Raw genomic sequence first — 26498 nt, forward strand, 5'->3', positions numbered from 1 at the left:
TAGACGAATTGCACTGTACAGCTCCTTCTCAAAAAATTAGCATATTGTGAAAAAGTTCATTATTTTCCATAATGTAATGATAAAAATTAAACTTTCATATATTTTAGATTCATTGCACACCAACTGAAATATTTCAGGTCTTTTATTGTTTTAATACTGATGATTTTGGCATACAGCTCATGAAAACCCAAAATTCCTATCTCAAAAAATTAGCATATCATGAAAAGGTTCTCTAAACGAGCTATTAACCTAATCATCTGAATCAATAAATTAACTCTAAACACCTGCAAAAGATTCCTGAGGCTTTTAAAAAAAAACTCCCAGCCTGGTTCATTACTCAAAACCGCAATCATGGGTAAGACTGCCGACCTGACTGCTGTCCAGAAGGCCATCACTGACACCCTCAAGCGAGAGGGTAAGACACAGAAAGAAATTTCTGAATGAATAGGCTGTTCCCAGAGTGCTGTATCAAGGCACCTCAGTGGGAAGTCTGTGGGAAGGAAAAAGTGTGGCAAAAAAAGCTTCACAACGAGAAGAGGTGACTGGACCCTGAGGAAGATTGTGGAGAAGGACCGATTCCAGACCTTGGGGGACCTGCGGAAGCAGTGGACTGAGTCTGGAGTAGAAACATCCAGAGCCACCGTGCACAGGCGTGTGCTTTTGAACCAGAAACAGCGGCAGAAGCGCCTGACCTGGGCTACAGAGAAGCAGCACTGGACTGTTGCTCAGTGGTCCAAAGTACTTTTTTCGGATGAAAGCAAATTTTACATGTCATTCGGAAATCAAGGTGCCAGAGTCTGGAGGAAGACTGGGGAGAAGGAAATGCCAAAATGCCTGAAGTCCAGTGTCAAGTACCCACAGTCAGTGATGGTCTGGGGTGCCATGTCAGCTGCTGGTGTTGGTCCACTGTGTTTTATCAAGGGCAGGGTCAATGCAGCTAGCTATCAGGAGATTTTGGAGCACTTCATGCTTCCATCTGCTGAAAAGCTTTATGGAGATGAAGATTTCGTTTTTCAGCACGACCTGGCACCTGCTCACAGTGCCAAGAACCACTGGTAAATGGTTTACTGACCATGGTATTACTGTGCTCAATTGGCCTGCCAACTCTCCTGACCTGAACCCCATAGAGAATCTGTGGGATATTGTGAAGAGAAAGTTGAGAGACGCAAGACCCAACACTCTGGATGAGCTTAAGGCCGCTATCGAAGCATCCTGGGCCTCCATAACACCTCAGCAGTGCCACAGGCTGATTGCCTCCATGCCACGCCGGATTGAAGCAGTCATTTCTGCAAAAGGATTCCCGACCAAGTATTGAGTGCATAACTGAACATAATTATTTGAAGGTTGACTTTTTTTGTATTAAAAACACTTTTCTTTTATTGGTCGGATGGAAATATGCTAATTTTTTGAGATAGGAATTTTGGGTTTTCATGAGCTGTATGCCAAAATCATCAGTATTAAAACAATAAAAGACCTGAAATATTTCAGTTGGTGTGCAATGAATCTAAAAATATATGAAAGTTTAATTTTTATCATTACATTATGGAAAATAATGAACTTTTTCACAATATGCTAATTTTTTTAGAAGGACCTGTAGGGTGCGAGAACGAGTCTTCGAACCTGTGTGTATGCCTACTGTGAAATTACCAAGCTTCCCAAAAAAACATCGACAAGACTCACGCCTGTTTCACACATAGGCTACTCGGTCTGCAGTGCGTATGCAGTCCGTGTGCGTGTGGTGCAGAAGCAGCACGGACTCATTGTGCTTTCACACAGGACGCGTTTGCAGTCTGCTACTGATCCGCGGCTGTTTAGTCCACAAACACAACATTTGTTCATTATTCTATATTTCAAACCATGTTAAAAATAAATAAATAAATAAAGTGTGACTCTTATCACAGAATAGTAACAGTCTTTCATAATCATAGACATTAGTTTAAACTTAATAAATATCGGCTAAACAACATATTATTCACGCATTTGACTTCTAGGTTTGTATAATAAGCTGCTCAAGCAAGCGGCAAAACATTTAAACAACAATTAGCCTACTTTTCTTGTTGGGATATCGCAAATATTTAAAATTAAAGCATCGCTGACAGAAAAAGTCGACTCTCGTGCCTTTTGCATTTAAATCTTTATTACAAGCAATCGCACGGTTCTTAATGAACTTTGTTTTTCTGCTTCTATAAAAGTGCATAGGCATATATCATGTTGCCTCGTTTATCTAAAGGTGCTCTTTTTCTTGTTTTAAACCTAGCCAAAAACCCATGTGTTGCGTGTATAACACAGAAGCCTTAAGTTAGTATTCATTTATTGTGAAATGACTGCATTTCCGTGTCAATCCATGTTAATTTTTACCGCGAAAAATGCGCTGTCATTTTAATTCAGCGCATGCAGCACAGCAAAACGATCGCTGCACTGCTGCAGACGCACTGCTCCTGGAACGCACTGACGGACCACAACCGTGTGAACGCTGGAATCCGTTAACATGGGTGCGTAAAAAAAAAAAAAAAAAAAAAAAAAAAAATGCAACGCATACGCACTGCAGACGGAGTCTGTGTGAAACAGGCGTAAGGTTGTTTGCAACTTGTGTAATGCGGAATTAGTTTACTGTAGGAGTTCTTCCAGTCTCAAGTACCACCTAAACGCAAAGCATCCATTAGCTAATGCGGAAGATGCCGGGCCAAGCAATGTAGCGCAGGGGAAGAGTCGTCGACAAACTACTATGTTTGAGTGCAGCACAGCTCTATCAGTACAAACAAGTACATCTTATTGAACATAATTTGAATGCCTTCGGCAGAATTCAAATGAGCCATTTTAATCTAGATTAATCTAGATTAATTCCAAGATTACAGTGAGATTAATCTAGATTAAAATATTAATCTATGCCCACCACTAGTTTATATACATGAAGCTTTATGACATATAGTGCAAGTTACGAGGTAGGAGGGCAGAGACCAGCTCAATGCAAATGACTGTACATACAACATAGGGTGCATAGAAAGTATAAACAGAAGCTGCATTATACAGTGAGGTACATAGATAGCATATGTTTATATATGACCAATGACCATAACAGTGCAAATGGCACTGCAACGTTAATAAGCCTACAATGTTTAATTGAAAATGATCAATTCTAAATATTTCCTTCACAAAACATTTTTAAATCTTACTACTTGATCCAGAACATTCAGAGAACATTCAAAAGTAACATTCACGTTGGAGCGATAGCCTCGCGGTTAGAGTCGAGTTCGAATCCCATCTCAAGGTCCAATGCAAATCCCGCTCCCGTCTCTCTTCCCAATGCTTTCCTGTCATCTCTCGACTGTCCTCTCGGAATAATAAAGGAATAAAAATCCCCAAAATATAACTTAGAAGTAACATTCACATAACGTTTTCAAAAAGAGAAAAAGATTAAATGGAATGTTCTCTGAACACATATAACCACGAAAAACGGTTTCTAAAAGATTTAAAAAACAATCATAACATAACGGAAACGTTGTTATGTCCTTTTAGTTGGATTCCTCCAAATAAATATCAGTCTAAAGGGGCTCGTACTCTTGCTACTGTCATCTTTCCGATATAATGTTGTTGATCTTGAAACGCATTCATGCATTTGTGTAAAATAAATGTGTAAAAATGTGCACAATGTAAATTTTTCTAGGACTTGATATGAGACATAAAATTTCTCGTTTAAAACAAAACAGAAGAGTGGTTTAGCCTGATATTTAATATTATATTCTTCCTCTAAGCCCATTCCTATTTCCAAATGCCAGGCAAGCAACACACTATAAACTCATTAAGCCATACTGTACTTAAACAATCAGAACACCCTCCCAGAAGGACAGCTTCCTAGAACGGATGTGTTTTAAAGGAAATGGCTCTCAGTTGAACAACATAAATGATAATGCTGCTATTTTGGCATGAGTGCAGGAAACTCCACAAATGACCTGGCCTGCGTATCCCAAAGCATTGTGAGCACAAGTGTTCAGTGCTACGTTCAGGACAGTTCCTGATTAACATGGCTGAGGTATGCTAGATGAGGCGGCTGCAGAAGTATTTCAGCAAGCTATTTGTTTTAAAAAAATATATATATTATCATAGTGAAAAGGTTAGATGCCTCGTCCCTTGAGCGAGGTGTGATTGAGGATGCAGGCTCAGCCGCAGTCGTGTTGTCAGATACATGTATTATAAGCATCTTTGTTTTTTTTCCCACTTACTTTCGGAAGGGAATAAAGTGGGAGGTGAGGGACAGCGATATCTTTATATTATTTCCAGAACTCACGATTTGGACTCAATGCGGTTTATTTATTTTTAGATTGTTTTGTTTGTTTTTCAATATCTGGCAATGACGGCATTTAAACTGACAGTAATTAAAAATCTAATTATTGAATTAGGGTGGGGGTTAATATGGATGTATTTCTGAGGAGAACTATGGGTATGGGAATGAGTATGGGAATCAGCTCATTTGACTGAAATTTTTTTTTTTTACATCATTAATTGAAATCGGTCACGAAAAATCCTGATCAGTGCATTCTTAACTGGAATAGAGTTAGACCGACCTGAAAAACCTGAAAAAGCATGGTTCATTTAAGTTTTATCTTTAAACTGTTGTACCTATTTGTGCAAAATAGTTATCATTTATTACAATACAATGTTACAGTCAACAATTAAAACAATAAGTCTTTGATTTATTGATTGTGGCAAGGCCTGTGAAAATTTTGGCAGGGCAAGAAAAAATTAAAACCAGTGGCCAAACCGCGGGCCAGTAGAAAAATTCCTTAGCGTTGTGCCCAATACGATAAAAATCAGTGTCATAACACTTGTAACACAGATCTGTAGAACACGTAGGTTACATAATGATATTTTTAAAATTAAAAACTTAAAATATGTACTTGAAAAGAAAACAGGATGACTTTGAATAGCATCACTGTAAAATTGTGAGGAAGAGCTGAGCAAGTCTTGCACATGTATTTCCTGGTCTGAGAGTGACTTCCTAAATTGAAATTACAGTTATTGAAATCTAATTGTTATGAAAACTTGTTTCAGTCAGGTTAAAAAACAAAATTAATTTTTTTTTTTTAAAAATGTAGGACTTTTTCTCACGTTTTTTCCTCACAATGATACATAAACAAACCCTTCTGTAAAAACCTGCAGAATACAGATAGCAAAAAAACGGTTAAGTTTGATGCATGTCAGTGCTGCTTATGTAAACACCCTTTAAAGATATAATTGAAATATACAGACAAATAGATAACGTGTACTTTAATAAACACTTAAATGTGCACTGTTCTACACTAATCTGAAAGAAGACATGTTATGGAAGCAAAATAGCCCAACATCTTAAGTGACCGGTTCGTGCAGGAACACTGGCTTTTCCTGCAATGTCATGTGTTTCTACATCCATTCTACATTATTTGAAGGTCAGCCCCATAATAAAACTCAAATCTTGCCTTATCAAAAGCAGGAGATACTGCTATCACTGCTATTAACATGCACATTAAATATTATTTTTCACATGATTGAGCAGATGGACTCTAGACTTTGTCTTATCCTTATCTGAACTGAAGGAGAATGTTTTTTCATTTCCCACATTTATTTGTTTTTCACCTAAATTATTCTAAAGACCATAGTTCATTTTTAAAACTGTTTCAAACTTTTACAAGTACTTCAGACTAGGCTTTCTCAAGCTAACAAAGTTTGTCTTCAATTTTTTTTACTAGTTTAAAATTGTTGCGCTGCAGCTGTCATCTTGTGTCATTTAAAAACATAAACCAGAAGCTGTTTGTAGACGATGCAGAATTGAATGTTTACACTTTGGAATGCCCCCATTTTTTCCTCAGAATTCTGAGTTTACTTCAAATAATTCCAAGTAAGCTTCTGTATATTTGACATTCAAAAGAGTTTTTACTAGGTTGACTTTTTGTGCTTACCGTTGTGCTGAAGAGCAGAGCTCATTATCAGGTTGTCGGCGATTAGTTGCATGGTGCTTTATTCAATGCAAAATTGATATGGAAATGTCAGTGTGGTGATGCGTAATTTCCTACTTATGATTTTAGTATTATAGACAAATGAACTTTTTCCATGTATTCAAAAAACACAGGTTTGAGTATATTGGAATCTACAAAGCAGAGCAGAACATTTAATTACATAACTGAAGTAGTATTTTCTTGTAAAACATGCTCCAATAATCTTTTTTTTTTTGTACTCAATACACTTGAGCAGCTATAACAAAAAAACAGACAAAAAAGACTAAGTTTAACTAAAATGTGTTTAAAATTAAGACCTTTTCAGGATGAAGTGATGGCTACGCCCCGTCAGTTGAACTGAAAGCGTCTGATAAGGAGAGCAGAACTTCACATGCAGCTCACACACACTTTCTAAACTCAAACAAGCCTCTTCCTGCTCACATTTAATTCAGAAACCAGCCCACGGCAATTAAAGGAAATAATGCTCCTCCTACAAAACAACTCTTTTTTTAAAAAACTTTAAAATAATAGAAAAAAAAATAAGAAAAAAAAAAAATTCTAAATTTGATTATTTGACAGAAAAAAAAATGTGGGAAATTATATTTCCACTACAAATAGAATAACACAGTTACTTGGTTTTGCAAATGTTTTGGTCAAATTTGGGTTTGTTTAGTCGATAAAGTATCCATTTCAGACAAATTGATTTATTCTTGAATAAAGAACACAGTTTTAAAACAGTCACATGCATATGTCTATCAGTTTTAAACCAGACATATGTCTAGCAACAATGCATTATAACAGTGTACAATTAAGATTGCAAATAGGAAACGTAAAGTAAGAACTTTATAAGATCTGACCGCACTGAAGATGAACCGAAGACTAATTTGTCTCTAGATCTGAAGCACAATGACATCTCAGGTCTCAAAGACCGTCCTGCGACTGGAGGCTGAAGACGTCCGGGGACTAAATGATGGAATTAATTTTAAGAAAAACCAAGAGGATGGCAAATGTTACATCATTTACAAAGTCAAAGACAAAATACGAGCGTGTGTGAACCAGTGCAAACACCAGGGAGGACTCTTCATTAAAGACATAGAAGACTTGGACGGCAGGTAGGTGAATCGAAGCTTACATAATAGGGGAAAAATAAAAAGGGAACAAGGGAACACTGTTTACCAGATGATACTATTACTATAAAAAGCTCAAGTTCACTTGTGAAAAAGGCAAATATACACATGCAAATATTCCTGCAACAGATATACAGTGGTGGCCAAAATTCAGGACAAATCCATTGTATTTTTAAAGGAAAGCCTTTGGCTTGAGTTGCAGAGGGCATGGGATAACATTAGTGTTGAAGTTCTCAGGAGATATATTGACACTGTGTCAGAGAGATGCAAAAAGGTGGACATACCAAATATTAAAGTTAAAAGTGGATAAAAACATTACGATTCATTTAATCTGATATTTGTTGTGCTCAGAGCAACCATCTGCAAGTTTCATGAACATTATGAAATGAAATCATGTTTTAGAGGCAAAAAAAGTAAATATTTTCTGATCTGTTTCTGGTTGGGTGTTCTAACAATTTTGGCAACCACTTTTTTTTTTATAGATGTTTTTAAAGGAAGCCTTTTAAACTTTAGTAAATCTTTCTTACAGTCTTTAGTGTCACATGATCCTTCAGAAACCATTCTAATATGCTGATTAGCTGTTCAAGAAACATTTCTGATTATTATAAACTTTGAAAATAGTTGTGCTGCTTCATATTTTCAAGTATTACAAGTATGAAGGGGTAAGTAAGAAATTACTACTTTTATTCAGTAAGGATGTATTAAAATTACTCAAATGCAGAGTTCAGTGGGCTTTATTAATTGATAAAAGAAAACATAAAACATGTTTTATGTAGCAGCCTGAGCATATTAAACAATGATAATGATCAGAAATTTTTGACTGGTTTCTGAAGGATCACGTGACACTGAAAACTGGAGTAATGAAGCTAAAAATTCAGCTTTGCCTCACAGGAATAAATGACATTTTACAGTATATTAGAAAACAGCTATTTTGAATTGTAAAATCATGTAACAATATTACTGTTTTAACTGTATTTTTGATTAAATAAATGCAGGCTTAGTAAGCAGAAGAGACAAAAACATTTTCAAAAAATTTTAATATTTATTTCGAATCACTAAAAAAGTGCACTTGTGTGTTTGTGTAACAGAACAGTGCGCTGCACCAAACACTACTGGAAACTGAACGTGGCCACAATGGAGTATGTCAACCCTCCAGACAGCTTCATGCAAGACGAACTCGGTAATAATATCACTGTTATTTAAAAAGAGTGCATTGACAAAAGATTCTTTAGAATTCTAAAATGTTCTTTGCACTAAGAAATTAAGAAAAAAAATTAATACACGTTCACTGAAAGGTTCTTTGGGGAAGGTTTTTGTATGTAGTTGTTGGAAGTGAATGCTGTGTTATTGTCTTACTGAGTTTGTGTGTGTAGAGGCAGTGCTGTCAGATACTGACGGTAGTTTAGAGCTGGTGGAGTTGAATCCTCCAGACCCCTGGACCGCAGAGCCCAGAGAAGCACAAGAGCTGCATGCCGGAGAGATTACGGTAAATAACAATGACACAAAACAGACCATATATTTCATCATGTCTCTGATGTGAACAAACTGCTTCAAAAACCCTTGAAGCAATGCACGCCATTGTTGACTGATTACTTTACACTTCTCTTCTCACATCCACACCCATGTAAATACACTGCGCCTTGTACTAAAAAATAAATAAACCTGACACCAGCCATTTAAAGTTTGATTTACAACCCGGAACATGTCTTAAATATTAGACCAAACTGTAATAACTGAATGCCTTAAGGGCAATCGATATGCAGATGACAACACTGACAGTGTTGGGAAGTACCTATAGTTCCAACTAAATTATGTAATTTAATAACCAAATAAGGGTTATTATAATCGGTTACAGTTACTGAGAAAAAATGTATAAAAAATTATAGTTACTTATGAAAATGTTAGGTTACATGATCTTAAAAACAAAAATTTCACACACATCCACATATTGATTTAACTAATTTCTTTCATAAATTGCAGTTACTGCTCTAAAATATGAGGCACCAATGTTTCAGGGCTTTAGGACACAAGCTCATTTGACAACTGTTTTATTCCTTTTTGGGCTTGAGAATATACTTTATTTTTAAAGATTAACTGTTTTTTCCAAGGCATTGATAGATGTCAGTGTTTCCTATCATAGCTACACAAAGATTTAATTTCAAAAAGATTATCATAGCTGCTAAATTATTTCTTGTTTTGGTTTTAAATCTGTATTTAACCTGTATTTGATCTCAAAAGATTGTGTGGTGGCTGTGCTTTAAAATGAATTGATTATAATCTTAATTCAAGTGAGGAAGGATTTCTAAAGTGACAGTAATCAGTGTTGAACTACTACTAGTTATAAAGTAATCAAAAAGTTATCAAATGTAACCAGTTACATTACTTTAATAAAGTAATTGAAATAGTTAAACTACTTATTACATTTTAGATAGGGTAACTTGTAATCTGTAACCTATTACATTTCCACAGTAAGCTTCCCAACACTGGTCTCTGATGCACAATGATGCACAAGACTTCTATTCATCAACGATGCATTAAATTGTCTAGAGTGACATTTATAATGCAAGAAAAGATTTCTTTGTCAAATAAATGCTGTTTTGAACATCTTACTCATCAAAGAATCCTGTGCATTCCAGCTGACGTACATCACACACGCATGTATGGAGCTGAAAGCAGGGAACAAGCGGATGATGTTCGACCCGTGGCTTATAGGACCAGCGTTTGCGAGAGGCTGGTGGCTCCTTCACGAACCTCCGTCTGATGCCATGGACAGACTCAGTCAAGCCGATCTCATTTACATCAGCCACATGCATTCAGATCACCTGAGGTTAGAATTGGAGCCACCATACTGTATTGTATGGTGTTGTGTTGAATTGTATTATGCCACAAAACCGTACATTTTAAATGCACTTTTTTTTTCTATTAGCTACCCAACTTTGCAACGTCTTTCCAAGAAGCGTCCAGATATTCCCATTTATGTTGGAGACACTTCACGGCCGGTGTTTTGGTGAGACTGAAGTCTAGAGGAGAGTTTGCAACATTAAAATAAACGAATGAAGATACACACTTAATCGAAGTAAAACTGAAATAGCGATATTAAATTGAGCTGATGTAATTACTCAGTACTCAAATGTTTAATTACACTGTAACAAGGACAAATTAAAATAAAGCGTAAAGGTCTTTCTCGTCCGAAATTTTTAAACGTTTTCACACCCATAGCAAGCATTTTGATTGGAAATGGATGACGAATATGAAAAAAATGCATACGAAAATTTTGGACACAGTGTGCAAGGACCTTAACTGATTAATCTAAGAGCAAAAGATGCATATCAGATTTTTCCCGTCTTTTTGTTTTTCAAATCTGTACCTGCCAATGCCACCAAATTTTATATAAGGAGGTGGCTTTGGCGGTTACAGATTTAAAAAAAAAAAAAAAAATGGCAGGAAAAATCTGTAACTGCAGATGTCACCTCACTGTGACTATAATGAAGTGACTTTGGCAGTTACAGATTTGAAAACAAAATTGGAAAAAAAAAGTTTTTTTTTTTACTTCAAAATGTTACATTTAACTCAATGTGTTACTTCCTGTTTCTCTGTAATAATTTGTAAAATTTACTAGCAATTTTCAAGTTAACCAATGTGTCTTTCACGTCTAAGAGTTTGAACTAGAGGAATTAATTTTGTTTTTGTTGCAGGTATCTGGAGAAAAGTGGAGTGAATTTAACAAACATAAACGTGGTGCCGTTCGGCGTGTGGCAGAATGTACGTTTTTCTTTTTCTTTTCTTTTCTTTTTTTTCATGTGTTATTTTTCTTGATTTCGGCTTTCTTATTTTTCGAAAGGTCGATGAACACCTACGATTTATGATTCTGATGGACGGAATTCATCCTGAGATGGACACCTGCTTGATCGTGGAGTATAAAGGTATTTTGCTGCTCATTTAGACTGTGTCCCATGACATTTTGCTGTTCAGCCTCTGTTTGAGGAAGGGCAAACAGCTTAACATGCAAACAACAAAACAATATGAGAGCAGAGCGGGAAACAGAAAGAGGTTTGGCTGCACTCTGCCTTTATCTACAACATGTGATTAAGGTATATAAAGGTGCCAGGGCATTTAATTTGACATGCATAAGAACAGTTTTCAGGCAAAGTTTAAGTGAGCAAACACAAAATACAATAATTTCAAGGGTGTGAAAATATTGTCTCTAAATTTGCAGCGTCAGAAATGTGGGTTGAACAGTTTCAAAGCCAACAAAACCCCCTTATGCTGCATTAGCAGAAGCAAAAAGCAGAGAATGAATTATGCCACTGTTCACAAGTTTTTTTAATGATTTAGAAAATAGTCTCTTCTGCTCAGCAATCTGAATTTATTGATCAAAAATACAGTAAAATTGTGAAATATTATTACAATTTAAAATAACTGTTTTCTAGGTGAATATATTGTAAAAGGTCATTTATTCATGTGACGGAAAGCTGAATTTTCAGCATCATTACTTCAGTCTTAGTGTCACATGATCCTTCAGAAATCATTCTAATATGCTGATTTGATGCTCAAGAAACATTTCTTATATCATTAGTGTCATCATCAGTTTATCTGAAATTATGTTGAAAACAGTCGTGCTGCTTCATATTATTGTGGAAACTGATGTATTTGATTCCTTGATGAATAAAGTTCAAAATAACAGCATTTATTAGAAACAGAAGGCTTTTGTAACATTTTAAATGCCTTTAGTGTCACTTTTGTATTGTAATGCATCCTTGAAGAATAAAAGTTGATTAAAAAGCTTATATTTTCATATATTATGATATTTTTATTTTATATTTTAATTCTAATTATATAGTAGATAATATATTAATGTCGTAATAATATAATCGTATACTTCAAAGTCAATATTTGTCAATATTCTATCAATCAATATTATAGTCATTTTATTTTACTCTACAAGTTACAATACTGATATTTCTCAAATTCTTCACTTTCAAACTTTTGAATCCTTCAAGCTGTTATGTTGTCGGACAAACACATTTGAACTTTTAAGCGTGTTTAGTTGATGATCTGGTAAAATGCTGAAAATGTATAAAAGTTGGACATTTTATAAATGTGGAAGTAAAGTTCCCCCAAGCTTTTGAACAGTAGTGTAGCTTTACACTAAGATAATGCTGACACAATGATATTATGGACTCGGTTAAGTGCCTAAACCAATGCACAATGCTGCTAAAAAGACTGGATAAACTCAAACAAAAACCTTCCAGGTCACATGATCCTGAATACGGTGGACTGCACCATACCAAACAATGGACGTCTTCCTCACGGTGTTGATGTGATGATGAGCGACTTCGCCGGGGGTGCCTCCGGTTTTCCAATGACCTTCCACGGCGGCAAATACACCGGTGAGTCACGCATGCCGCTCTTAACAGGTGCATTATAGGAACAGGTTAATGTTTATAGGAATATGCAGCACAATGCATTCTAATGCAAATATTGTTTTGTTTTGTTTCCTTACAACAGAAAGCTGGAAGGCAGATTTCATCAAGAACGAGAGGAAGAAGCTGTTAAACTATAAGACGCAGCTGGTGAAATCACTGCAGCCCAAGATCTACTGCCCTTTTGCTGGATACTTCACTGAAGCGCATCCCTCTGACAGGTGAACACACATCCCTCGATCAGCCTCATCACAGAAACTCCTCGAGCTAGTTAGCGTTTAACTACGGTGTCCAGGAACACATTGTAAAATCGATAAAGTCAATATGTAACAACCGCTTCACGTATGTAGTATGATGCATTTCTAAGTGAAATATATTAGAATGATTTCTGAAGGATCATGTGACACATTAGAGTACATTTTTGATTCAACCAAACACATAAAAAAAAAAACTAAATTATTCCAATCTTTTGACTGTAGTGTACTGTATATAACACTGAAGTATGAAATGTATGACAGGAACACTTGAACATGACTAACAGGTACATAAAGGAGACGAACAGCAAGAACAGCGCAGCAGATCTGAATGAATCGATAAGGAAGAGCTGTCCGAACATCTTAACCTGGACTCCTGTACCCGGATCAGTCCTGGATTTGGCCCTGGCTCTGAAGGACCCATCCAACAGGTGCGTTCACATGGCTTTATGTATGCAGTATGCAGCATTTCAGCACATTGATGTAGCTTGAGTGCATTAGACTAATAGGGTCTCAATAAATAAATAAATAAAGCATTAATATTTGCATGAAAAGCAAACAATATGCAAAAAACACTAACATGACAGTGTTATTTTAGTATTACTGAGATACTATACAATAATTTTTTTTCTATTTTATTTTGTCTTAAGTTTTAGTAATTGTGTGTTTTGTTTTTGTCATTTGTATAAGTTATTTTAAAATGTGTATGCTGTTTTTATTCCTTTTTATTTGCTTTAGTTTTCTACTCTCATTAAATATAAAATGAGAAATGTTTCCTTGGCAGCTGAAATAAAAGAAGTTAACTTCGTATATTTGTGTTAATTATTAATATTTATTTATAATTATTTATTAAAACAAAAATATGAATATTATTATTTTTGATCAATAATTACTATTAAGATACAGTATATTAATTGTTTTATTAATAATAATGTTCTGTTGTGTATCAATGTAAATGTATCATGTTTAATTGTGAAATAAGTTGAACTTTTTTCATATTTATTTTATTTCAGTTAACCAAACTGAAACTGAAAGAATTATCATTTTTTAAAACAGTTTTCATTTAATATATATTTTTATATATAATATATATTTAAATATATATAGTTTTAATGTTATTTAGTTTTAGCTATAATAATCCTGCAATTTTTTTATTTGATATTTAACTATTTTTTACAAACTTAATGCAGTCTCTTTTGTATTTTTATTTAGGCATGCATCTGTTTAATTTCCATTTCATATTAAAATGTTCATTAGCATGTTGCATGTGAGAATTATGTTGAAGTCTGTTATTATTTCTGCCTGTTTTCCATCAGCATGATTTTCTTTTCTGGTTTTAATATCATAACCATAGGAGAGTCATCACTGAGCCGCCCAATGGCACAAAGATCTTTAAGGACAGTTGGGACTTTGACTTGTATTTGGATGAACTGAAAGCTTCTGCTTCAGCTGAAATCTTTAAATACAAGAGCTGGATCCAGTTCTATTATAACTGGGCAGGATTTAAAGACTACAATCTGGTCATTCGGGTAAATCATATACTTCATAACCAAACTGCTGGTGGGTTTCACACATAAAGCAGCTTTGTGCACAAATAAACCCATAGACTGATGCACTAAACGGTTTTCCCATCAGGTCACTGAGACGGATGATGATTTCAAGCCTCTGAAAGGAGGTTATGACTATCTGGTGGACTTTCTGGATCTTTCTTTCCCAGCCGTGCGTCCGAAGAGAGATCACGCGTATGAGGAGGTACAGACTGAGCAGGATGAGATGCACGCTGAAGTTTAAATACAAACTGATGAATCAAACGTGTGCGTTTCAGATCAAGAACCGAGTTAACGTGATGAGACACGTGGTTCTGAACGGCCGGCTGTGGGACGACCTGTACATCGGTTTCAATAACAGAATGAGTCGAGATCCTGACGTTTACCACCACAAGTAAATACACACGAACAACAGCAGCACAAGATGAAACAGAAAAATACATGAGAGTGCATTAGTCATGCATCAAGTGAAAATGTAGTAAATTCAAAGACCAGAATCCAGAAAAGTAATCATTTAACATGGTATCCTGAAGTATTCCTCGCAAATGAAGCTTTTAACAAATATTCAAAATGTTTTTAACTATGGACATCTACAGTAATCCATAGTTAAATAAAGTTGGTCATTTCATATCATATATTTTTTATTGGCAGATTCTGGAATCATTTTCAGATAGAATTACCACTATTGCAAATATTTCTAAATATTTATATTTAGCTTCTTTTTTTTCTTTTCTTTATTAATTTTAGTTTTTTTTTTCATTTTTTATTGTAGCCTTGTTTTTAATAGTTTTATATCTATCTATATTCATATTTATATATATATAGATTTTTATTATATATATATATTCCGTGTTTTCATCAAGCATTTATATTTTAGTGTAGCCTTGTTTTTAATAGTTTTAAAACAATAACAACACTGATAGGTTTCTTGGAGCATCTTAGAGATGTTGCCACAGTTCTTCTGGATTTAATCTGTCTCAGTTTGTTCGTTTCTTCATGTGATTCCTATGGAAGCCCGTTTCCGCCAGTAAATAAAAAATAAAACAAGGTAATTGCTACTTTTTATCTCAGAATTGCCAGTTATAAAGTCAGAATTGCGTGATATAAACTCACAACTGTGAGAAAAAAACTCAGACTTGCGAGTTATAAAGTCAGAATTGTGAGATAAAAAGTCGCAATTACCTTTTTTTATTTTTTATTCAGAGGCGGCAGCGGGCTTCCATAGATTCCAGACAGACTGGATGATGATGTGATGTTTGGAAATGGAAACTGATATTTCCTACTGACACACTATAGCAAAAGATAGAAATAACTGACATTTTTAGCTGGTGAAAATACAAGTGGTTCTAATCATTCTGGCCACCACTGTATATATTTATATTTATATTTATATTTTTCCTCTTGAAGTGGTGAATGCAGGAGTGGGTTGTTTAAAGATGTTTAACAGTTTTTCACCAGTCATCTTTTCAGCTGTGGCTGTTATGCCTCTTTTTCAGCTTGTTTGACTGCCGGTTGACAGTTTGTTCTTTGTTTTTCTTTTTACGTTGAAGCCTTTCGTTGTTAGCAACCCGGAGAACCTTTGGTTCTTTTTATCAATTTTCAGATGCCCCTGTTCAATCCTCATTATTTATGGTGGTTATGAGTGAAATTAAGATCGTCTCAAGGGATCAACCATGTAAGAAACAAAAAAACACAATCTTACAGTAAAAGGGAACAAGCTCACATTGCTAATTTACTGGAAACCCATCTGACTGAAAACAGAACACCTGAAGGTCAGACGAGGATGAGTGGGTCAGGTTTTCAGCTCCTCTTTCAGTTCTCACAGTAGATGTCTAGCAATCCTAATTCATAAGAAGTTCAATTTTAGGTCAAGGTTATGATAAAAGATACAGGAGGATGTTACATTCTAATTCTTGGCCAGAGAAAGGGTCGTTATCGGAAGTGTGTATGCTCCAAATTTGAACCTAATTTTTTCTCTAAATTAAATGCCAATATTTCATCTTTTTCTGTTAATCACATCACTCTTGGAGGAGACTTGATGGAGGAGCTGCCTTTTTTTTAAAAATCATTTTATACTGTTTGCTGAGGTCCACTTATTATGTTATCAAGATTTTTACATCAAAAAATATCATCATTCAGAAGTAATAGGCTATTTTCTGTCATGTTTTTAACCCCTCATCAGAACGCTCTGTTTGAATAGGCATGGCGAATTGTAGACTCGGAAGTAAACGTCCACTGATATGATTGGCTAATAGTTGTGTATGTTCGACAGTGACATTGCTCACAGATGGACATTGCTGTGATTTAGGTAAAAATGCATAACTCAATACATATCAAACGATCTGTAAGAAGAGACAAAGCAATAGTGATGACGTAATGAAAATGGTTACACACTTGTGTTGCTACATTACTGTCAGATCCAATATAGTTGGCACAACATTGTCTTTTAGTTTCAATATTTCTGAAAATCCAGCGTTGAATTGTGTCTTGTTTGTAAACAATCTGCGGTAAAATAAAGTGAACATAGGACCGAGTTTTTACTGATGCGAGTTCTTACCTCAGGCAGTACAGCTCGGCAGTAACACATCAAGCACCATCACACTGAACACAGGTGCCCCCCAAGGATGTGTGCTGAGCCCCCTCCTCTTCACTTTGCTGACCCACAACTGCACACTTTCTCACAACTCCAAACTCTGCATTAAGTTTGCGGATGACACGACTGTGGTGGGTCTCATTAGCAACAGAGATGAGACAAACTACAGGAGCGAGGTCAGCCGCCTGGCCGGGTGGTGCAGTGACAACAATCTCTCTCTGAACGTGGAGAAGACGAAGGAGATTGTTGTTGACTTCAGAAGAGTACACACTCAGCATGCTCCTCTGACCATCAACGGTGCAACTGTGGAGAGAGTGAGCAGCACCAAGTTCTTGGGTGTGCACATCACAACGGACCTCTCCTGCACAGCACAGCACAGCAGCGTCTCTCCTTCCTCTGCAAATTGAGAAGAGCAAGAGCCCCGGCCCCCATCATGTGCACCTTCTACAGAGGCACCATCGAGAGCATTCTGACGAGCTGCATCACTGTGTGGTATGGCGCCTGCAATGCATCCTGCCGGAAGAACCTTCAACGCATAGTGAGAGCAGCTGAGAAGATCATTGGTGTCTCTCTCCTCTCCCTCCAGGACATTTATGGAACCCGTCTCACCCAAGAAGCACTCACCCATAAAGCACTCACTCCCACTCACCCATCACACAACTTCTTCAGTCTGCTGCCATCAGGGAGGAGACTGCAGAGTCTCCAGGCCAGGACCAGCAGACTGAAGGACAGCTTCATCCATCAGGCTGTCAGGAAGGTGAACTCCCTCCCCTCTTTTACCCCATGCACCACTGAACTCTGACCCACTGACCACACTGTGACCCACACCAGTCACTTTGTGTAGCATTGGACTGCTCACTACCTCATTCAACTACCTCTTCTGGCAGTTTAAATAAAGACTGCTCTCTGAGCTTTTTGACACTTTAATCAGACTGAATAAGCTCTTTTGCACTACAAACATTATATCTGCACTGTGTTTATTTCAGTGGTTTGCACTTTATCTGCCATGTGCCTTGTGCTACTTTATCTATTTTTTTTAAATGCCCTTATTTGTATAGTTGTATTTTATACATATTTAATCTGTATTTATACTGTATGTTCTACTGTTAGTGTTATCTGTATGCACCAAGGGTCTGAGAGTAACGCAGTTTCAATTCTCTGTATGTATGTACTGTACATAGAAGAATTGACAATAAAGCAGACTTTGACTTTTGACTTTGAGAAGGAAGGCAACCCAAACACTGGTTTTCCTCAGCTTGGCACTGCACAGAGTCTTCTTGTCTTTGGAGCATCTTTATTGCTTGATTTCTGCATAGACCTGCATTCCCTCACGCTCTTTACATTACATGCATGAATCAGTGAGCGTGGCTAAACAGGCAACAATGTAGAATCAGTGGGCGGGGCTAAACATGCAGTGATGTAGAATCAGTGGGCGTGGCTAAACAGGCAGCAATGTAGAATCAGTGGGCGGGGCTAAACATGCAGTGATGTAGAATCAGTGGGCGTGGCTAAACAGGCAGCAATGTAGAATCAGTGGGCGGGGCTAAACATGCAGTGATGTAGAATCAGTGAGCGTGGCTAAACAGGCAGCAATGTAGAATCAGTGGGCGGGGCTAAACATGCAGTGATGTAGAATCAGTGGGCGTGGCTAAACAGGCAGTAATGTAGAATCAGTGGGCGTGGCTAAACAGGCAGTGCTTATCCACACTATTACATCATAGAGTAGAACATTCCACAATCTGTTGTTTTGGCAGACTGCCTTCAATATAAGCTGTTTTTACTAACGACTAAATTTAAGTTCTGAAACTTACAGGATGTTTTTATTTATCTATAGAAATCAGATGCACTTTGCAAATTCATGTGGTCTACAATATCTGTTGTTGTTTTATTGCCAGGTTCTGGAATCACTTTCAGACAGAGCTGCCTTTATCAGCACCAGACTGGGATCGTTTCCTTCAGATTGCCTGTGAAACGGACGTGCCAAACGAGAGCAGTAACGCCTGCGCTCTATTTTAACACAAACACACACATCTGTGTGTATTTTTCTGGATCACAGCGCTGTTTATGTGGTTTTGAGGGTCTGAGGGGTTTTAATCTCATGCTGCTCTATCACTTCTGCTTAATAACTGTAAGACAAAGTCAAACCCTACTTGAACAACCCCAGTGAGCACAGCTAGAGGTTTATATTTATGAAGTTTCTCTGGAATACTTGATTCTGTGCCCAAATATGCAATATTTTTGTATATTGATGCTACAAATAAGATGGTCCGATTTTTTTGTTTTACCTGGAATCTGATTTTCATCATGGCAGTTGTGTCTCTTTACATCAGGTTACTATATTACTGGCATGTATTTCATATTTATGAAATGTGTTTAGGATGGATTTGTTTTTATATTTTTTTTGGTTGTTGGTATTTGATTTTTTAACAGTAATCAGGTTGAGTTATTAAACACTGGAATGAGATCTGAATTGCTTTAAAAGCAACTATTTTAATTAATAAAAAAATGAATGTACAAAAAAAAAAAAAAACATTTTGCAAATAATGTGTTTGTCTGAGACCACACTGAAAACCTGTGACTTAAAAAAAAAAGATAAAATAATGAGGAAATATTTCATATTAATCTTTTCACACAAATGTATATAATTATGTAAATTTGTAGTTTACAAATATAATTCTGTCTTTTTCAGTGACAAAAAGGATTTTTGCATTTTGTTTTAGATTTCAAATGCCACTGGAAAATAAAATTAAAGTATACATAAATGTAATACAATATAATATTTATAAAATAAATATATTGCAATATATATATCAGTGCTGCTATAGTTTTATCTTAATTATTACTTCTGATATTATAGTACTCAATATACTGAAATAGCTTATATTTTTTAGATTTGAGTTTTTATTTTAATTTTAGTAATTTTAATGTCATTTTGTCATTTTCTAGTTTTATTTCAATTGCTAAAACATTTTAATAGTTTTAATTAACATTAGTAGCTAGCATGAGACAGAAACACTTAAGGTCAGATAAAAAGACGTTTCCAACGCATCACAGTGGAATTGCTAAAAAAATAAGCCCCTGCATCACTTCTAGAAAAACACTTTTCCAATATATCGCAGGTGAATCGCTAAATTAAGTCCCTGCATCGCTGCTCTTCCGCATTCACACATCAAAAACAGGAAACATGAGGCCCTGCCTCAGACTGAGGATATTTACATCCGCATATTTACACATTCTAAATGAGTTTCAGTTTTGCAAACATTGTGTAAGAGATATAATAAACTTCTTTCGCTTCATTTAGCCCAGATAACCTGATAAGCAGGGTTCAAATGGTGAAGAGGTGAAGTGGTTTAACCCACAAAAACAGTGCGGTGTGCAACCACAGGTTTTTACATGTTGGTTTGATATGAACAGAGCCAGGTAGCTGATTTCATGCATACTGTGGATTACAGTACTTGTAGTTAGATTACATTACATTTTGAAATACTCGTAATCAGACTACTTTCTTATTGTTTAATTACACTATTCACACAATAGCAATAAATTATATATTTTTTTCTAAAATAGCCTACCATTTATATACATTAACCTAACTGGAACTAACCTTACCTGGAAGACTTTCTGACTGAATATAAGCAGCAGGTTATTTCAGAAAGGAAAAATTAGAAGGGATGAATTAGGGAGAATCAATAAGTGATAAATAATGTATAGCGATTATGTGAATAATATGCAATTGTGTACTCAATAAAAAGTAACTGTAGTCTGATTACAAGTATTTTAAAATGTAATCTAATTACAAGTACTTAATTTTTGTAATCTGATTATGTAATTCAGATTACATGTAATCAGTTGCTACCCAGTACTGTAAATATAAGCCGTGCAGTTTTGTGGACATTCAAAGACCAGTCACTACTACAAATATATTATATTCTAATTATAGTCAGGTGGCTATAATTACACAAAAAAAATTGAGAGGCCACACAGCATTTGACCACTGGATTTACAAAAATCATTTCAACTTTAAGAGGTTTCTCAACATTTCAATGTATGAAAAAATAATAAAAAATAATATTTTTCAAAAAATCTTATTTAACATGCAATTCTCAAAACTTATTTTGTCAGCTGAACATTTTTATCCCTGAGATTTTAAGATCATAAATAAATAATTATCACTTTTGAATGTTCACGGTTCTCTGACGTTGGTTAATGTGATGTTACATGAGAAGCAGGGCAAACAAATAAAATATTTTACATTTTTAATAAGTGTTTTACTTTAATTGTTGGTATTTTAAAATGATTTCTTTTAATTTTAGAATTTTTGTGATTTCTTTTCATTAAAACTCACAAACCTCCAGCAGTTCCTTCAGGAACCTTAGTTTGGGAAACCGTGATGTAATGCAATATTTAATGCACTTCTTGTTATTAATATCGAAGAATGGAGTATATTTTCCTTTCTCTTTGTATCTTTATACAAACCTGATTCCTAAAAAGTTGGGACACTGTACAAATTGTGAGTAAAAAAGACATGGAATAATTTACAAAGCTCATAAACTTATATTTTATTCACAATAGAATATAGATAACATATCAAATGTTGAAAGTGAGACATTCTGAAATGTCATGCCAGATATTGGCTCCTTTTGGATTTCATGAGAGCTACACACATCCAAAAAAGTTGGGACAGGTAGCAATAAGAGGCTGGAAAAGTTAAATGTACATATAAGGAACAGCTGGAGGACTAATTTGCAACTTATTAGGTCAATTGGCAACATGATTGGGTATAAAAAGAGCCTCTCAGAATGGCAGTGTCTCTCAGAAGTCAAGATGGGCAGAGGATCACCAATTCCCCCAACGCTGCGGCGGAAAAATAGTGGAGCAATATCAGAAAGGAGTTTCTCAGAGAAAAATTGCAAACAGTTTGAAGTTATCAACATCTACAGTGCATAATATCATCCACAGATTCAGAGAATCTGGAACAATCTCTGTGCGTAAGGGTCAAGGCTGGAAAACCATACTGGATACCCATTTTCCTCCTAAAACTAGACGGCACTGCATCACATACAGGAATGCTACTGTAATGGAAATCACAACATGGGCTCAGGAATACTTCCAGAAAACATTGTCGGTGAACACAATCCACCGTGCCATTCACCGTTGCCAGCTAAAACTCTATAGGTCAAAAAAGAAGCCACATCTAAACATTTTGAAGTTCTTTTTGGAAAACTGGGATGCCATGTCATCCGGACTAAAGTGGGCAAAGTGACAAACCAAGTTCTTGGTCAGCGCTCAATCAGAATCTGCATCTCTGATTTGGGGTTGCATGAGTGCGTGTGTCATGGGAGCTTAACAGGAAAGGCACAATCACATGCTGAAAGGTATATCCAAGTTCTAGAACAACAATTCTCCCATCCAGACGTCTGATCTTATGGGGAATGACCTTGTATTTGGCAACATGGGCAATGCCAGACCACATACTGCAAAGTTACAACATCATGGTGCGTAGAAGTAGGATCCAAGTTCTAGAACAAATGTCCAGCCTGCAGTCCAGACGTCGTCTCTTTCAATAGAAAACATTGGCGCATCATAAAGAGGAAGATGCGACAAAGAAGACCTAAGACAGTTGAGCAACTAGAAGCCTGTATTAGACAAGAATGGGACAACCGGGTATTCCTAAACTTGAGCAACTTGTCTCTCAGTCCCAGACATTTGCAGACTGTTATAAAAAGAAGAGGGGATGCCACACAGTGGTAAACATGGCCTTGTCCCAACTTTTTTGAGATGTGTTGATGCCATGAAATTTAAAATCAACTTATTTCTCCCTTAAAATGATACATTTTCTCAGGTTAAACATTTGATATGTCATCAATGTTGTATTCTGAATAAAATATTGAAATTTGAAACTTCCACATCATTGCATTCTGTTTTTATTCACAATTTGTACAGTGTCCCAACTTTTTTGGAATTGGGTTTGTATCAGTATACCAAATAAATCAACGAGCTAGGTCAAAAGTAATCTAAAAGTAATCACTAGTAGTCTGATTAGATTACCTAAAATGTCTACTGTTATGGATTACAATTTTTGGCATGCAATTTGTTAAAGGCTACAATTTGTAAGTAATCTAAGCCAGCTCTGGATATAATTATATTTCCTCTGTGAGAAAGCAGAACTGAGCAAACCACTGACAGGAAACCTGCCGGAAACTCTGAGAGTTTAACCAGTTGTAAGTTTAACAGTCAAACTCGGCGATGAGTGAATATCTTCACCTACTGATCTCTGTCACGGTTCTGCTAGGTCTGGTTTCCTGCGAGCCGGTCTTTGATATCACGGATCCAGCGTTCATTCAGGAATGCGTGAGCGAACACAACAGGCACCGCGCCAACGTGAACCCAGAGGCCGCAAACATGCGCTACATGGTAAATATCAGATGTTTCCAGATGTCTGCTCAGAGATCGGCAGGTCTCGATGGAGTCTGTGGAGGTTAAACATGCGAATGTTTGTTAAACAGATCTGATTGCATCGCTAGATTTTACTGTCTTATTGTGCACGACAGATTTTTCATCTTCAATATCCTTTTTCATTGAGAAAAAAAGTATTTTCACTTTCAGTTTCAGTCTTTTAAAGCCCACTGTACAATAAAATACGTGAAATATAAACTACAACAGACATCAGTGTGGGTTTTAGTATTACTTACATACTCAAAGTATTTTATTAATATTACTAGCTATTTTTATAAACAGGATATTCTCATGCATTATCCAGTTTGATTAAAAAAAAGAGGATTCTCACTTTTACTTTAAGATTTTCAAACACCACTGTAAAATTAAATATATACCTAAAATGCTTATATATATATATATACACACACACACACATTTTAGTATTACTTGTATACTATTATGGTATTTATTAACATTATTTTTCCTCATACAATATAATTTCATTTAAAATTTTCATGTTTAGCCTCAGTAAGTAAAATATGTAAGATATAAACTACAATATTGTCAGTGTGGTTTTAGTATTACTTATATAAAGTTATAGAGTTAATTTTACAAATTTTGAATGAGCTTTTCAAATTAGCTTGCTTTTCAGAATCCAATCAATGTCTCATCTTTTTTTTTTTGTGCAATAACCTGTTTTACTGGGGTTTCACTTTTACTTTTTCAGACTTTTAAACCCCACTGTAAAGTAAAATATGTAAAATATAATCTACAATAGACATTTTTCTTCTCGTGCAATATCCTGTTTCATTTCCTATATTCATATTACGTAATTAGCATGCATTTCCTTTTAGAAAAAAACAGCCTAAGTTAGTTTGCTGGAACATTAAATGAGTTTTAAGGCTGTTTTAGGGTAAGTGCGTGCATGTGTTTGTGTGCAGACGTGGGATGAAGGCCTGGCAGTGACGGCGCGGGCCTGGGCCAGATTCTGCATCTTTAAACATAACATTCACCTCAAGGAGGTGAGAAGGGTACATCCCACATTCACATCTGTGGGAGAAAACATCTGGGCAGGAACGCCGTACTCCTCATTCAAACCTGAATCTGCAGTGATGTTGTGGAATAACGAGGACAAAGATTACAATTACGATACAAAGCAGTGCTCAAAAGTATGCGGCCACTACACACAGGTACAGACTCAGATCCAGTTACAGCTGAAACAGATACTAGAGAATTCACACAAGCGAATGAAACCTCTGTTTTCTGTCCATAAAGATTGTCTGGGCAGATTCGTACAAGGTTGGTTGCGCCGCACAAGCGTGTCCCAATGGTGTGGCTGAAACACGCTTCTCAACAGTGCCTGGAATCATTTTTGTGTGCAATTATGCGACAGCGTAAGTATGAAAACCACCACATACTCTATGTGCAGAGTGTCAAATCAATACTGCAACTTGCCAAAACATCAAGCTAACAAAATGGTATTTCTCATCAGTCATTAGCAACTGCTGCAACACTGTATATTAAAGTTCAATTTGTTAACATTACTGCATGATTAACAAAAAATATTAACTACATTTTTAACATCTCAAGTTGTAAAATTTGACTTTAGTTCATGCACTATTTATAAAATGACGTTAATCTGCTTATAGAATATCAAAAAAGCTATTGACTACATAACACAAGAAAACTATAGAAAACAACACAAAATAAAAGTCCCAAAAAAAAATAATCAAAAATGTTCCAATTAATTAAAAAAAAAGATAACTGCAACTTTTATCTCACAATTCTGACTTTTTCCTGCTTTCTGAGTTTACGCACAGTTTTGACAGGTTTCTATTAATTCTGCATTTCAATCTCGCAATTTTGACTCTTTGTCCTCTGAATTCTGATGCTTGCATTTTAGACTTTTTTTAGTGCTGCAATTTTGTTTTTCTTATTTCAGAATTCTGCATTTACATCTCACAATTCTGACTCTTATTTTTCTGGAATTTATATTTTGCAATTAAAATTTTTTGCATCCCACAATTTTGACTTTAGAATTTAGAGTTCTGTAGAGTTTGTATTTCACAATTTTGACTTTTTGTCCTCTATTCTGATTTTATATCTTACATTTCAGACTTTCTTTTCTCTACAATCTTGTATTTACATCTCACAATTTTGTCTTTTTTTTTTCTCTTACAATCGGGGTTTACATCTAGCTATTCTGACATTTTACTGTCAAGATATTCTTTTTTTTATTATTCTTTTTTTTATTTTTTATTATGGGTTTCCATTTTGCAAACTCTGACTTTTTCTCAGAATTCTTTATATCTGTATATGTAAGTTTATATCTCACAATACTAACTTTTTTTTCTGTTTTCTAAGTTTAAATATCACAATTTTGGCACTTTTTTCTCAAATTCTTGAGTTTACATCTCACAATTCTATAACTTTTTTTAATTTCTCAGAATTCTGAGATAAAAAATTTTCCCCAAAGAATTTTGACGTCTTTCTTCCAGTGTAATGTTAACAAATTAACCCTTGTTGGTAGGTTTGCTAAGCACAAAGTCTTTATATGAAGAAGCAAGAAACTGCATGATTTTATTGAATTAACACCCAGTAAATGTCACCACTGATTCCTCAACAGAGGAAATTATGCAGGTGTATCTCCGTACAAAAGAGGCGCCTCATGCAGCGGCTGCAAACAAGAGACATGTAGAGCCAAACTCTGTCGTAAGTGTTCGTAACAGAACGACTCTCATTATTCCCAGTAACTGTATTACTTCATAACTGTCACTTCCTTTCACAGAAAACTCCACCCGCGATGCGCTGCAGAGTAAGTGTCTCCTCCTGATCTCTCAGTCAGCCCAAAATGCACTCCATTCACAATTACAAATGTCTGAATGTCACATCTTTAACAGGTGTCTGTATCTGCACTCAACACTTTGATGTCAAAAGCCGATCACGTGGCACAAGACAACAACAACAAAAAAAAATTGCATTAAATAGGATGATCATAGTTTGACAAATCTGCATTGTTTTGTGTAGTGAAGAGCATGAAACCATTGAAACTTACCTAATATTTAGAGACACTAAAAAACACTACCATTTATGCCATAGAAACAAAAATATGAAAAAAGGTCATTGCAACTTTTTATGTCATAATTC

At 35.6% G+C, this 26498-nt stretch overlaps 2 protein-coding genes across 2 annotated transcripts; both read left to right on the forward strand.

Moving 5' to 3' along the window:
• Positions 1–6162: 6162 nt before the first annotated feature.
• cmah (cytidine monophospho-N-acetylneuraminic acid hydroxylase) lies at positions 6163–20984 on the forward strand. Its single transcript, XM_042721607.1, has 15 exons — positions 6163–6444; positions 6864–7081; positions 8185–8276; positions 8470–8582; positions 9733–9923; positions 10023–10103; positions 10792–10858; positions 10938–11019; positions 12349–12486; positions 12605–12740; positions 13061–13204; positions 14128–14302; positions 14409–14525; positions 14599–14714; positions 18809–20984. The coding sequence occupies exons 2-15, from the start codon at positions 6876–6878 to the stop codon at positions 18927–18929; spliced, it is 1779 nt and encodes a 592-aa protein (XP_042577541.1). The 5' UTR covers positions 6163–6444; positions 6864–6875; the 3' UTR covers positions 18930–20984.
• A 2112-nt stretch (positions 20985–23096) lies between these two features.
• On the forward strand, positions 23097–26460 carry glipr1a (GLI pathogenesis-related 1a). Its single transcript, XM_042721610.1, has 5 exons — positions 23097–23327; positions 24293–24541; positions 24627–24745; positions 25978–26063; positions 26140–26460. The coding sequence occupies exons 1-5, from the start codon at positions 23160–23162 to the stop codon at positions 26277–26279; spliced, it is 762 nt and encodes a 253-aa protein (XP_042577544.1). The 5' UTR covers positions 23097–23159; the 3' UTR covers positions 26280–26460.
• The last annotated feature ends 38 nt before the right edge of the window (positions 26461–26498 follow it).

Source organism: Cyprinus carpio, chromosome B4 (assembly GCF_018340385.1).
Source record: "Cyprinus carpio isolate SPL01 chromosome B4, ASM1834038v1, whole genome shotgun sequence".
NCBI classification, from domain to species: domain Eukaryota; kingdom Metazoa; phylum Chordata; class Actinopteri; order Cypriniformes; family Cyprinidae; genus Cyprinus; species Cyprinus carpio.

What these genes read in the sequence shown, in the direction of transcription:
- cmah (XM_042721607.1), top strand. Translation starts at nt 6,876, where the DNA reads ATGACATCTCAGGTCTCAAAGACCGTCCTGCGACTGGAGGCTGAAGAC. An exon ending in ACTTCACGGCCGGTGTTTTG is followed by an intron (nt 10,104 to 10,791) that starts GTGAGACTGAAG and finishes TTTTTGTTGCAG; the next exon opens with GTATCTGGAGAAAAGTGGAG. An exon ending in CTTGATCGTGGAGTATAAAG is followed by an intron (nt 11,020 to 12,348) that starts GTATTTTGCTGC and finishes AAAACCTTCCAG; the next exon opens with GTCACATGATCCTGAATACG.
- glipr1a (XM_042721610.1), top strand. Translation starts at nt 23,160, where the DNA reads ATGAGTGAATATCTTCACCTACTGATCTCTGTCACGGTTCTGCTAGGT. An exon ending in CCGCAAACATGCGCTACATG is followed by an intron (nt 23,328 to 24,292) that starts GTAAATATCAGA and finishes GTTTGTGTGCAG; the next exon opens with ACGTGGGATGAAGGCCTGGC. An exon ending in TATGCGGCCACTACACACAG is followed by an intron (nt 24,542 to 24,626) that starts GTACAGACTCAG and finishes CTGTCCATAAAG; the next exon opens with ATTGTCTGGGCAGATTCGTA.